Consider the following 13,678-nt stretch of genomic DNA (forward strand, 5'->3'; position numbering starts at 1 on the left):
ATTGCCCCAGAAACAGGATCTTTGTCCTCCATTCAGTTTTTTTTTTTTTTTTTTTACCAGTCCTATGAGGCTGGGGTGATCTAATTGACTCCCCCGAGACGGAGAGGGAAACTGAGGCATGGAGCAGCAAGGGCCACGCAGTGAATCAGGGCTGTGCTGGCCTCCATCAGTCCCTGTTACCCAGAACCCAGGCGCGGTGAGGAGAGGTGGGTGCAGCCAGGCTGTGGGGGGAGGGTGGGTTCCGATTGGGGGTAGGCTCAGAATTCCTTTACAACTGGCCCTCGCAGGCCCACATGGAGGGGAGCCCAGGGCCCGGAAAGGAGAAGGACTTGCCTGAGGTCACCTAGCAGGAGTTGGGAGGGGACCCAAGGCCCCTGACAGGCAGGACAGGCAGGCGAAAGGCTCTGTGCTTACTGGACGTCGGCCTGAACTGTTCATAGGCAAGACGGGCGTTCCAGAGTGAGCCCCAGGGTCACCCTCAAAGAGTGGCACCCTTACAGTCAGACCTGGATTCTGACCTGCCTTGTATTTTCCTACTTGGTGGACTTTCCTCCTCTCTAAGCCTCAGTGTCTTGGTCTGTAAAATGGGGGTGACTGTCACCAACTCACCAGGCCACAGGGAAGAGGTAAGGAGTGTCAGCTGCCCCCTGCACAGTGCCTGGCCTTTATGCAGTGAGCACCTAGGATATGAGTGGCTTGCACAGATGGATAAACGGGCCTTAAGAAGGAATAACCCCCAACTTGGGTCAGGGCTGGCCCAGGGAAAGTGAACACCAGACAGACAAGTGATGACCATGGCCGGAGCCAGTTTATTGGTCGAGGTGGAAGTTGAGGGCTCAGGCCTCCCCAGTGACCTAGAAGTCCATGTCCTCGACCAGGTCCTGGAGGTAGGCCTTGTACTGGTCTGAGGTGAGGGAGAGTGGGTGGCTGTTAGAAATGTGAAGGTCCACAGTGTTCTCCAGGGAGGAGGCACCCCCTACCCGTGCCATGTCTAGCAGGGCTCTGAGGCACATGGGGACAACCTGAGGGAGGTGGGGGAGAAACAGTCAGGGGAAACACCCAGCACCGTCTACTGTCGGGGATGGGTTGAGTAGACTACAATTCCCGACAGCCCCCCCTGTAACCCAGGATGAACCGTTAGGCCCAGGGCTGCTGGGCGTTACAGTTTTCCCCATATTCACCACCAAGGGAGACCATAAATGGTTCTTAGGGCTGAGGCTGCTGAGGGGTTCCTGGAAGCTAGAGCTGAGCAGCTTGTGATCAGAAGGACTCCTGGGAGCTGTAGTACCTCACACAGGCTGCTAGGACTTGTAGTCCACCAACTTCCACATGGTTGGGAGAACGCAAATATAGGCTTTGGGGGTGAGGCCGTGGGAGGGACACCAGAAGCTCCTGAGGAAGAACTGGTACTTGCAGAGACTCTTAGGAGTTGTAGTTTCTCCGAGGGGACTGTGGGAGTTGTAGTTCCCAGAAGCAACCTCCTTCCTTTTAGGATCTACCCCTCAGCTCCAGGAGCCTGGGGCTGCAGTACCTTGACCATCACGAGCCTCTTGATCCATGGTTGGTCCTGGGGCCATGACTGCCCCACGCAGAACCAGAGGGTGTAGCGTGGTGAGCGTCTGCTTCCTTCGATGAAGGCAATCAGATCTGGGGGCCCAGGAACCTAGTCAGGGATGGGAAGAAGACCCTCTACCTGCCCCTCCCTGCTCCCCCAAAACCTCAGTAACATCCTCATCTTCCTCCCTGATCTAAAGCTCAACATATCTCTGCCACCATGACCAGGGGGCTATTGATTTGGGGAAAGTCCCTCCAGTTCTGGCACAAGCTGAAATGTTCCTCCTCCCTTCCATCGGGGCTGGGCTGGAAGGTAGGCCTCCACACACACCTCCTGGAGCCTCAGCATTTGGATGGGGAAACAGGCCCAGGAGGGGAGTCCACTTCCCCAAGGATGCTCAGTGATTCTGGAGTAGAAGGTGGTTGGTGGTTACTGCTCTTTAACCCTTCAAGGCCATGCTGTCCAATATGTAGCCATTAGCCACCACGGCTATTCAAGTTTTAATTGTATCTAATTAAAATCAAATAAAACTTAAAAAACTCACTTCCTCATTTGCACTCACCTCATCTAAGTACTCAGTAGCCATTTGTAGCTAGTGGATACCATATTGGGCAGTGGAAATACAGAGCATTTGCATCATTGCAGAAAGGTCTGTTTGGAGAGCAAAGCCCTAAAGGATTTCTTTCTCCTGCATCTGTCTTTCCACCATAATTGTAATAAATGATAACGACTATGGCAGCTAATTCCCCGAAGCACCTTCTGTACGCTGGGCCCTGTGCCTCCTGCCAGCTCTGGGCAGGTGAGAGAGAGGAGACAGTCCTTAGACTCCACAGGTTCAGAGCAGTCCAGTCCTTCTCCCCACAGGTTCAACCACAAGCAGAGCAGCAGGGTCTGAATTCGATCCCAAACCTCCTGACCCCAGAGTTTTTAACCACCATTGCCTGCCGTTTCCACAGCAGAGCTAAGGCCCCACCTCACTCACCTGCTATGAAGGGCCCCATGTTGAACACGCCTCCTTCCCTGTCCTTGGGCACCTCACCATCAGGCCTGTGACCACTGTTGGGGAGGAGTTCCTCGCCCACGGCCCAGTACACACGGCAGTGCCCCAGCCTCTGGGCCCAGAGCCACTGCCCAGCCCTCCACAGAGCTAGTCCCCCGCCCAGGCAGCTCAGCACCCGCTGCACGTAGTCTGTCACGCCCCTGTCTGTCAGGGACGCCGCGGGGTCTGGCAGTCTTATTGGCTGCCCAGGCAGTGTCCTGTCCCCTGCTTCTGATCCCACCAGCCGCAGGCCCCCCGGGCAGAAGACAGTCTGCTGGAAGACTTGGCAGCCCCGGTAGAAGACGGTCACCTCGAACTCCCACTCTGAGCAGCAGCAGCAGTAATGTGAAGGGGAGAGAGAATGAGGGAACGTCAGGGGGCTTGCGGCCCAGCCCTAACCCCTCCCACCCCTCCCACCCCTCCCACCCACAGCTGGCGCTCACCTTCCCCGCTCACCAACAGCTGCTTCAGTGGGTTTTCAGGGGGTCCCGGCATTGGGCAAGGAGCAGGGACATCTAAGTTGGGGCCCAGCAAGAGCTGAGGGGGGTTCTCAGGGGCCATGGTCAGACTTGAGGGCCCTCCATCTGGGGCCAAGTCCATGTCACTCAGTAACTTCTCCAGAATGTCTTCCTGGAGAGGAAAAAAAAAAAGGATCCAGGTATTTCCACAGCCTTTTCTGGAGACTTCCCATGGACCAAGCTTTGTGCTCAGCGATGTGGGGACCCAGAGAGGAGACAGACCTGAGCTTTGCCCTCAAGGGGCTTCTAACCTGGGGCACAGACAGTAAAGTATGTACAGCTTTGATGTATGCCGGGCACTACAGTGGCCTGAGGGGAGCAGCTAATTCCACCCAAGGATCTGGCTCTCTGCAAGCAAGACGCGGGCAGAGAGGGCTGGGAAGAATTTCAGAGGGGACTTCCCCTGGCACAGACATCAGCAAGATCAAGGAGAGGTTCTGAGTTCCCAAAACGCTGAGAGAACCCTGCACAGGGAGGAAAGCTATTAAATTCTAGAAAGGTGGATTAGGGCCTTGAATGCCTGTTGAAAGCTCTGAATTTTCTCCTGAGGATGCTGGGAAGCCATGGAGGGCTGTGGGCAGGGGGTGGGGGGACAGGGTCAGCACTGAGTCAGGTTGGGGACAGACTGCATGGGACAGAATGGAGCCTGGGGTGATGGTGCAGGGGAAGAAGATGAGGCCTGAATAGGCCCATGAGGACGCAGAGAGGGGATGGGGCAGAGAGCAGGATGGTCGGGGCGCATTCTTACCTGGATATCAGAGGTACTGCATCTGCCATTGGTGTCTAGAGAGGTGTCTGCCTCAGCTAAGTTCCCAACTCCTGTGGAGAAAGGTGGGAAGTGGAGTGGGGGCGCTAGGGACAGTCGAAATCCCATCCCTCTAAGTGAAGCCTCACTTGCAGCACACCTGAGGTCACAAACTCATAGATCTTGTGCGGGTTGTGGGGGTCCTTGCTGTGGTCCTCTGCTAAACGCAACGCTTCCTTCCGGTTCAGGGCGGACCGGAAATTCCTCTTCCAGGTGGGCAGGTCCGGCTTATCCTTCCCAGGAGTGTAGGCACCACTGGCCTCAGCCCAGGCCTAGGGGACCAGTGGTACCAAGATAGTGGAGAGGATGACTTAGACCTTGCCCCAGGGGTCCCAACCCTGTCTCCTCTTGTCCTAACACCGTCCTCCCCCCGACACGTTCTAACTTGGCAAGGTTCCATCCCCAAACTCTCAGATTCTCTGCGCCCCGAATCCCCCTACCACCACCCTTCAAAAACCTTTGCTTTCTAAGCCAGCCTTCCAGGTCCTAATGAGTGTCTAACTCTGCCACCAACCTGCCTCAGGACACCCTCTGTAATAATAATAATAATAATTATATTATTATATATTATATTATATAATGTATAATATTATATATTATATATATTATATATTATATATTATATAATATATAATATTATATAATATTATATATTATTATATTATTAATTATTATAATAATAACCCCGCCCCCTCGCACTCTAACTCGGCTTACCACCACCGGTGTATCCTAATTTGGTGGTAAGAAACCTCAGCTTCAGGGCCAAGTCTCGCCTCTAATATTCCAAGACCGGCCCCCAGAAATTCTACAACCAAGAGCCTCACCCCGGAGGCCCCGAACTCCCCAGGATGCATTTCCTTCACTTTCCCGATTCCGTTACCGGAACCTGGCAGCTCTAATCCTGACTGCTCTCCGACACCAGTTCGGGGATCCTACTAACTAAACCCCTTCCCGTTCTAACTCCACCCACCTCAGTCTGTCAGAATGAGAGCAGGCCTCTCCATGCTTGCTAATCCCGCCTTCTCGGCCCCGCCCCCTGGGAGTGCACCTCCGCCCCCTCGGAGTCCACCCCGCCCGGCGCGCCCGCACCTGGAAAATGCCGAAGTCCTCCAGCTGGGCATCCTGCCGCAAGCCGTGCTTCCAAGGGATGCGGAAGCGCGTGCGGCTCTCATCCAGCCAGGCCACGCCCTCCAACTGCCCCTGGTCCAGCTGAGATACCAGCCAGGGCAGGATGCGAGGCTTTTGTGTTCCCATGGTCTGGCCTGCGCGCAGAGAACAGGTCCTAGGTACAGGCGGCCTCCCAGGCCCACCCCGTGCAGGGGTTCCGCACCCAGACCTCCCTCACGTGCCACGGCGCAGGTCTCTCACCTATAGTTTACTGGGGTACAAACAGGAGACCTTCTCCCATCCTCCAGCGAGGCTTTCTAATTCAGCGAGAACTCCCTCCTCTCCTTTCCCCAGCTTCTTCTGTGTAGGTAGATACCTCTACCTCCCTCAATTGCGCCGGTGTACACCTTCCCTCTTCCATTGAAAGCCCGTTCTTCCCCCATCACCCAAGGCAGGTACTCCCACTTCCAGGGTAGAGCCCTCCCTCTAGTTATTGCAATACAGAAGCTAGTGACCTGTAGACCGCTACCTCCCGCAGTTACCCCACGGTAGACCCCCTTTCACAGTTCCACCCCGTCCCGATGATCCCCTCACCCATTCCCACCGAGGACCAACCACAATCCCTCCCAGACAGCCTCCCTCCTCCAGGGCACGTCCCCACTTTCTAGAGTGGACTGCCTCCTATTCTTACAGTCCGTCCATCTCTCCCCTAGATCCCCCAGTGTAGACACCTCCTCTCCGCTACTTCTACGTTTGCTTTTTTTACAGCCGATCTCGGCGCCAGTCATTGCTTCACTTTTTTCTTTCTTGCTTCACTTTCCCCCAGACTACACAACCGCCCTTCTCCACTGTCAGTGTAGACCCAGCCTTTCTCCGATTCCTCACCTCCGGACGCCACCTACTCCCCAGTTACCTACGTTTCCTATGTGGTGGGTCGGGGCGCGCAGAGTGCTCCAACCACGTCTGTTTTGGGGGTTTCGTACCTCTCGAACTCTCAGCTGCACACCACACTTCCGGTCGGCTGAGCTTTAGAGGTGGGGCTTCCTTTTCTATCGATTTCCTGAAATAAAAACGACTTCACAGTCGTATTGGTGACTCCAAAACCAAAGAGGCTGCTCGGTAAGCGCGGGCGTCGCCCCCCCAAATCCCATGCCCTTTTTAGGCCTTCCGACCGCGGGCATGCTGGGAACGTCACATGCAAATTAGGCGGGACCCAACGCTCCTCCCCTCTATGTTTGGGTCGTCACCAACCCGGCCCAGTGCGCAGGCGCGGGAAAGTTGAACTAAGGAAAGAAAGTTTATACAAGTTCAGTGGAGGAGGTGGCGGCGGCGGGGCCCGGGACCAGGTGAGCGGGACGTTAGCGAGGGCTAGGTGAGGAGGAAAGAAGAGGGAGCCGGGATCCAGGAGGGGGCAACTCAGTCCCGCTTCTCCGACATCCGAGTGTCCTAGCTCTCCCAAACGCTAGCCTCAGAGAATGGAACTACACCTCCCAGCAGGCTGCGAGGCGAACCAGTAACGGAGGGAGGGGAATGTTTGCTATGAAACCTGCTGGGATTGGTAGTTCTCGACCCTCTACGGACGTGAGCAGCTTGGCATATACCTTCAGAATCAAGAAGTCCCCAAGCCCCCTTCTCCCTCGGGGACTCAGAAGTCTGAGGGCCCCGCCCCCTTCTCTCTTAGCCTCAAGAGTTCACACCCCCAGCCCCCTTCTCCGAAAACTCAAGAGTCCAGGCCCCCAGCCCCTCCTCCCTTAGACCCAAGAATCCGGATCCCTAGCCTTCTCCTCTCCCAGGATCAAGGTCTTCCTTCTCATCCCTCTTCTCCATCTGGAGACTTAAGCGTCTGGGCCCCCAGACCCCCAACTCCCGTAAAGGACCTGGGAATGTAGACCCTCAGCCCCTTCCCTCTTTGGGGACTCACAAGTCCTGGCCCCCTCCTCATTCGGGGACTAGGAATTTGGGTCCCCAGCCTCTACTTCCCGCTGAACCCTGGAGCCCATCCTCCAGCTCCCTCTCTCACAGGTGCCCCCATGGCAGGCTCGGAAGAACTGGGGCTCCGAGAGGACACGCTGAGGGTCCTAGCTGCCTTCCTAAGTAGGGGTGAGGCTGCGGGGTCTCCCATTCCGACCCCACCCAGGTAAGAGGAGTTGCCCTCCTCCCTCAGGGAACGGCATTTGAGCTGGGCCCCTCTCCAACTCTTGCTCCTGGACTCAGTCTGTCTCCTTTCCCCCCCTCTTTATATCTGGCTCCACTCCTTGTCCTGGGGGTTGCAGGGAAAGGCCCTCAGTGGGAGGACAAAGGGACTGCTTGCAAAGGGCCTTTGGGGTCACTCTCTGAGGTCCCCTTCCCCAGGAGCCCTGCCCAAGAGGAGCCAACAGACTTCCTGAGCCGCCTTCGAAGATGTCTTCCCTGCTCCCTGGGGCGAGGAGCAGTTCCCCCTGAGTCCCCTCGGCCTTGCTCCCTGCCCCTCCGGCCATGCTATGGTTCAGAGCCTGGTAAGAGATTTCCCTCGATCACCCAAGAACTGGCAGCTTTGATTCTTAAAGCATAGAGAGGATAAGAAACTAGTTCAGGACCACTCAGCTAAGGGGGTAGCTGTGGGGGATCTCCAGCACCTACCCTCACCCCCGACCCCCAGTTGGTTTACTATCTGTCAGTTCTGTGAGCAGGCTTCAGGAGGGCTTTGGGTGCCTTTCTTTCTTTCTTCCTTTTTTTTTTTTTTTAACATCTTTATTGGAGTACAATTGCTTTACAATGGTGTGTTAGTTTCTGCTGTATAACAAAGTGAATCAGCTATACATATACATATATCCCCATATCCCCTCCCTCTTGCGTCTCCCTCCCACCCTCCCTATCCCACCCCTCTAGGTGGACACAAAGCACCGAACTGATCTCACTGTGCTATGCGGCTGCTTCCCAATAGCTATTGATTTTACATTTGGTAGTGTATATATGTCCATGCCACTCTCTCACTTCGTTTTAGTGCCTTTCTATTTGTTATCTCTCTTTCTACACATGCCTCCTTGCCCCTAAGACTTTTGTAGCCACCAGTACCCCCAATAGGGAGGCAGGAAACCTGATTTCCAGTCACAATTCCTGGCTGTTTTGGTTACATAAGTCCTTTTCTCCAGTAGCAAAGTAGGAATGGGGGGGGGTGGATACTGGACTTGATCAAGAGTGACCAGTAGGTTTCTTCTCATATGTGATACTGGGTAGACAAGCAATGGCTACTGGGAGTGCTCACTTGGAGAGGATTTCACAGCTGGGGAGAAGAGTTCTGTGATGAGTTGTTGCCTGAAATGGGCAAGAGATAGAGTGGTAATAGCTGGAGTGCCATGTGTTTGCCTTCCTTAGATGGGATAATCTTCAAGGTCCAGTTCGGCTCAAACCTTCGAAGTCCAATTTGGGGAAAAGTAAAAGGATCTTTTACCAAGTTTGCTCACTGGGCCTCAATTTATCCCATTCTGAAATGGAAATCATTGCTACCTGGCAAGATGGTTGGGAGGAGAGAATCCCTAAGTTCCTCATGTCCTGAAGTCCCATCATTGGCTCTTTTCATCCCAGGCCCAGCTACTCCAGATTTCTATGCCCTGGTGGCCCAGCGGCTGGAACAGCTGGTCCAAGAGCAACTGAAATCCCCACCTAGCCCAGGTGAGGTGCAGAAGGGCCCTGGAGAAGGATGAGGGTAGAAGGGTCGCCAGGGTTCTGTCCCCAGCCAAATTCTCTTCTGCCCCCCAGAATTACAGGATCACGTACCCACAGAGAAGGAAGCCCTGCTGCGAAAGCTGGTGGCCTTGCTGGAGGAAGAGGCAGAAGTCATCAACCAGAAGGTGATGGGTGGTCTGTTCCATCCCTTAGCTAAGATAGGAGTTGCGGCATGGTTCCGCACTGGGACCTGAAGCTGGATCTGCATTCTCATTGGATGGTCAGGTGGAGAGAAGGTGGGACAAGGCTTCAGTAAAGGGGTGAGTGACAGGTAAGCCAGGGCAATACTTTAAATTAGTGACTTCTTTGATCGTCAAAGGGGCGTGGCATGAAGGCAGAGGGGTGTGGCCACCAGAAACTGTTCTAGGAAGGAGATTGGAGGAGGTGAGTCGGTAAGGGAATGTATGGTGATGGGAAAGGGAGGATGGGGTAGCTTGAAGACAGCTGTCTAAAATCTGAAGCCCTGATTGACTATATAGGGACGTTACTTAGAACATGGGGGAAATGGACTGCCGGAGGGAGTGTGGCTTGTGACTCTGTCCTGGAATCAGGTTGGGTCAGGAGCTTGGGCAAAGTGTATGGCCTTATAATATTCATTGTCTGGTAGAAGGCAAGGTTGCCGTCACAGGCTTGGCCTTCGGGGAAGCCCACAGGGGCGTGGCTAGAATGTTAGCATGCTAGAACACAGCTAATACAGGGCTTGGTCCTGATTGGCTGTCGAGGCCTTGTCAGGGGCGTGGCTTGGCTTCTCCGGTTCTAGGCCATCTTGCTGTGAGTAGTTTGGCCGAGATCTTATAGTCTCGTTTGTGATTGGCAGATGTGCTGGATAGGGGCGTGGCTTAGGGCGTCAGTTATATCTAGAGCTCTTGAAGCCACGCCTCCCAGCCTCCCATTGGCTGGCTACGAGGGTGTGACTGAGGCAGACCCTGCCTCTTCCTCCCCGCCCTACAGCTGGCCTCAGACCCCGCCCTGCGGCGCAAGCTGGCCCGCCTCTCCGCTGGTTCCTTCAGCCGCCTAGTGGAGCTCTTCTCTAGCCGGGAGGGCAACCCTCGCCCAAGCCAAGCACGCCCCTCGCTGCCGTGCCCCGGGCCCCCACCGCCTTCCCCGGAGCCTCTGGCCCGCCTGGCCCTGGCCATGGAGCTGAGCCGGCGCGTGGCCAGGCTGGGGGGCACCCTGGCCGGTCTCAGCGTAGAGCACGTGCACAGCTTTGCGCCCTGGATCCAGGCCCACGGGGGCTGGGTGAGCCGCTAAAGCCTCTCTGGGCTTCCCTTTACCTAACTGTAATTGTAATTGTATGTGTGTGTATTGGGGGGGAGTGGGCGGGGAGGCTCATAGGCTTCCTTTCAGACATCACGGGTGTTCTCCCAGCTCCACCATTCATCCTTTCTGTGTTTATTGAGCACCTAATGGACACGAGGCACTGTAGTGATCAGTGCAGATGCTATGCCCAGCTTAAACCACTCTGGTATACACTAACACTTATGAGCTAGAAACAAGCTTCTTCATCCGTAAAGGGAGGAGAATTGTACACCTACCTCAAAGGGTTATTGTGAGGATTAAAATGGGATCATCCTTGTAAGTACTTGACATTTATGTGAGTATCTGGTGACTGTCTGCCTGTGCAGCACTGCCTGCGGGAATGCCCTTTGCCTGGTATCCCCGTGCCTTGCTTCCTCTGCCGCTCTGCTCATGTATCACTCTCAGCGGGCCCCTCCCTGATCCCCATTTAAAATCGCAGCCACCTCCACACCATCCCCTTACCTTGCTTGCTCACCGCTTTAAATCCAGTGCTGGGCTCAGAGCTGGATTAAGCTCCTTTGTACTGGCTGTGTGACCTAGGCAACTGTCCCCGTCTCCCTGAATACCAATCTCACGCCGCTCAATGGGCACCATCTCACTTACCTGCCTCATCACTGCCAGGCTCTCAGAATGTAAGCATTGCTTCATAGACTGGCAGGAGCTGGCTAGGTGCGTTTGAGGAGCAGAGAGACAGCCAGTAGGGCTGCAGCAGTGTGAGTGAGGGGGAGAGGGTGGGAGATGAAAGCAGGAGGGGCGGCCAGATCATGCAAGGCTTTAGGCCTTGTGGTCAAGGTAAGAACTTGCACTTTGACTCAGTGAGCCAGGAGTCCTAGGAGGGCTCAGAGTAGACGGATGCGAGCTGTCTTGGGTGGTCACAGGTGCCCTCTGGCGGCCGTATGGAGAATACTGTAGGGGGCAAAGACCCAAGGGGGTGACTGGGCTGGTCCAGGGAGAAGGTTAGGGTGGATCAGACCAGGGTCGGGGTAGTAGAGAATTCTGGATTTAATTTGGAGGTAGACCTGACAGATTTTGCTCATGGAGTGGATGGGAGACGGGAGTCAAGGATGATGCCAAAGATGCTGGCCTGAGCAGCTGCAGGGCTACATCTGATGTCCTCTGGAACCAGAAAGAGCAGAGTGGAGGCGAAGGTGGGGAGCAGGTTTGGGGAAGAGGAGAGGTGATTGGAGGTGGTCCAGTTAAGGGAGAGAGACCCCTGAGACCTCAAAGCAACATATGCGGGACAGTCGATATTAGTGTCTGTAGCTCAGAGCAGAAGCTGGTTTATTTGTAAAATCATTTTATTTGTTAAGGAATGATAACAGGTAAGCTTGGCCAGGTACTCAGCCAAGAACTTTAGTGGAATGATCCCATTGAAACCCCACAACAACCTTACAGGATTCGATTATTATCCTGGTTTTATGGAGACTGAGGGAAAGTCCCTTATGCAGGGTGGGGGATTGGAGTTAGGGCTTTAACACAAAGCCAGGGCTCTTTATCATTAAAGCTCCAGGACCCTGTTTGTTCCCCTTCTTTGAGTCTCTGTCCACCCCCTCTGGGGCTCTGTCTCCCCCCGCCCCTTCTAGGACTCTGTTCCCATCCACCCCAAGTCTCTGAGCCTTTCTTGGGGTCTCCATCCCTCATCCCTGTCCACCTCTCTCTGGGTCTCTTTCCCCTCCCCCTCTCTGGTTCTTTGCCTTCCCTGTCTCTGCTCTCACTGGGCTGGTGTGGATGCTGCTGTGAGTGGAGGACGCCTCTCTGCTCATGGGGCTCTGCCACTTTTCCCTTCCAGGGGGGCATCCTGGCAGTTTCACCTGTGGACTTGAACTTACCCCTGGACTGAGCCTTTCCTCAGAAGCTGCTACAAGATTGGACCTCATGTCCCTGCACTCTTTTTCCAAGCCTTCCTATTCCACTCAGGGCTGTGGGGTGGTGCCCACCCTCTCTGTTTTTGCCAAAAAAAAAAAAGTTTAAAATGTTTTGACATTAAAAACTTTTTAAAGTATTTAATGATTTGTCCTTTCACTCAAGAACTAAAGTTCTACGTAGAGGAGATTTGGTTTGGAGACCTCTCTGGTTTATAAATTGAGGAAAGAACCAATTCATTCATTCTAGAAATATTTATTTGGGGCACCTAAAGCACCTGTCACCTAAATATACAGCATATTTGAGGATACCTGTAAATATGATTCCAGCTAATTATATTTTTCCCCTATTGCATGATTTATTTATTCCAGCTAATCCTGTGTTGATAGTCCTGGAGTCTTTCTAGCTATTTCCAGAAGAAAGCTATGACCTTTCTTCACAAGACATCCAGAACACCACCTTCTTCTCATTTTTCTCTTCACACAGCTCCTTCTGAGCCTTTTTTTGCTGGTTTCTCCTCATCTGCCTGTTCGCCAGAAATTTGTCACCTTTTTAGGGCTATCACCTCCTTCACCGAATTATGTTTGTAAATGCCTAAAATGAAACGCACAGGATCACAAAGGAAGCCAATTACAGTCGAGCCTCAGTATTCGCGGATCCTGTATTTTTCGAATTCGCCTACTCGCGAACATTTATTTGTAGTCCACAAACTAATACTCACGTGCTTTCGCAGTTGTTGGCAGGCGTGCTTGTGTTCAGAGCAGCAAAGGATCTGACTCGCTCGATGGGCACCTTTCAGCTCAGATCAGGCGAGGCAACTGCGCCTTCTTGTCTCAGCTCTCACGCTGTATACAAGCGTCCTTTCTGCAGTCTATTTAGTGCCACATTTTTCACATTTCTGTGCTTTTTTGTGGTGATTTCTCTGTTTGAAAGAGCCCCAAGCATAGTGCTGGAGTGCTGGCTAGCGTTCCTATAAGTGCACGAAGGCTGCGATGTGCCTCAATTAGACAAGCTTCGTTGTAGATAATTTTTGTTGCACTGCTGTTGGCTGTGAGATCACTGTGAATGGACCAACTCTATATTAAATAACGTGTCTTTAAACAGAAAACACACAGAAAACCTGATTATATGTTGATGGGTTGGCAAAAGTGTTGTGACAAGATGCTCGTGGGAGCTTGACCCTGTATCTCCCCCAGGATCAATGGCTTGGTGTTTGCCAGTTCAGTGTTCACAGCTTGTAAGGATGTAACTAGCACAAATAATAAGATTCGAGTGTATGTGGAAATAAAGCTTTAAAGGATGTAACTAGCACAAATAATAAGATTCGAGTGTATGTGGAAATAAAGCTTTCAAGATTTTTTTAAAAATATTTATTTTATTTGGTTGCGCCGGGTCTGTAGTTGTGGCAGGCGGGCTCCTTAGTTGCGGCACACAGGCCCCTTAGTTGTGGCATGCGAACTCTTAGTTGCGGCATGCATCTGAGATCTCTTTCCCTGACCAGGGATCAAAGCCAGGCCCCTGCATTGGGAGTGTGGCCTCTTAACCACTGCGCCACCAGGGAAGTCCCAAAGCGTTCAAGATTAATATAAAAATTAGTGGCCTAATAATACGCATGCTGGGCTTGGTGGCGCAGTGGTTAAGAGTCCGTCTGCCAATGCAGGGGACACGGGTTTGGGCCCTTGTCTGGGAAGATCCCACATGCCGCGGAGCAACTAAGCCCGTGCGCCACAACTATTGAGCCTGCGCACTAGAGCCTGCGAGCCACAACTACTGAGCCTGTGTGCCTA

At 53.5% G+C, this 13,678-nt stretch overlaps 2 protein-coding genes across 8 annotated transcripts; one reads left to right on the forward strand and one right to left on the reverse strand.

Moving 5' to 3' along the window:
- Positions 1-786: 786 nt before the first annotated feature.
- On the reverse strand, positions 787-6,159 carry IRF3 (interferon regulatory factor 3). Of its 5 annotated transcripts, none has more exons than XM_033845449.2 (8): positions 6,008-6,159; positions 5,007-5,179; positions 4,018-4,189; positions 3,861-3,931; positions 3,038-3,224; positions 2,538-2,918; positions 1,532-1,647; positions 787-1,022 (listed from the first exon to the last, which is right to left on the reverse strand). In XM_033845449.2, exons 2-8 carry the CDS (start codon positions 5,169-5,171, stop codon positions 855-857), a joined length of 1,260 nt encoding a protein of 419 aa, XP_033701340.1. In that variant the 5' UTR covers positions 5,172-5,179; positions 6,008-6,159; the 3' UTR covers positions 787-854. The 5 variants fall into 5 exon arrangements, with proteins under 5 accessions (XP_033701340.1, XP_033701339.1, XP_033701341.1 ...); XM_033845448.2 differs by having other exon boundaries at positions 5,942-6,159; XM_033845450.2 differs by having other exon boundaries at positions 5,938-6,159.
- Positions 6,160-6,256: 97 nt separating this feature from the next.
- On the forward strand, positions 6,257-12,030 carry BCL2L12 (BCL2 like 12). 3 transcript variants are annotated; one of them, XM_033845459.2, is made up of 7 exons: positions 6,257-6,370; positions 7,047-7,161; positions 7,377-7,519; positions 8,589-8,675; positions 8,763-8,854; positions 9,681-9,968; positions 11,818-12,030. In XM_033845459.2, exons 2-7 carry the CDS (start codon positions 7,055-7,057, stop codon positions 11,866-11,868), a joined length of 768 nt encoding a protein of 255 aa, XP_033701350.1. In that variant the 5' UTR covers positions 6,257-6,370; positions 7,047-7,054; the 3' UTR covers positions 11,869-12,030. The 3 variants fall into 3 exon arrangements, with proteins under 3 accessions (XP_033701350.1, XP_033701353.1, XP_033701351.1); XM_033845462.2 differs by having other exon boundaries at positions 6,274-6,396; XM_033845460.2 differs by having other exon boundaries at positions 6,274-6,370; positions 7,032-7,161.
- The last annotated feature ends 1,648 nt before the right edge of the window (positions 12,031-13,678 follow it).

This window comes from Tursiops truncatus, chromosome 19 (genome assembly GCF_011762595.2).
Source record: "Tursiops truncatus isolate mTurTru1 chromosome 19, mTurTru1.mat.Y, whole genome shotgun sequence".
In the NCBI taxonomy this organism is placed as follows: domain Eukaryota; kingdom Metazoa; phylum Chordata; class Mammalia; order Artiodactyla; family Delphinidae; genus Tursiops; species Tursiops truncatus.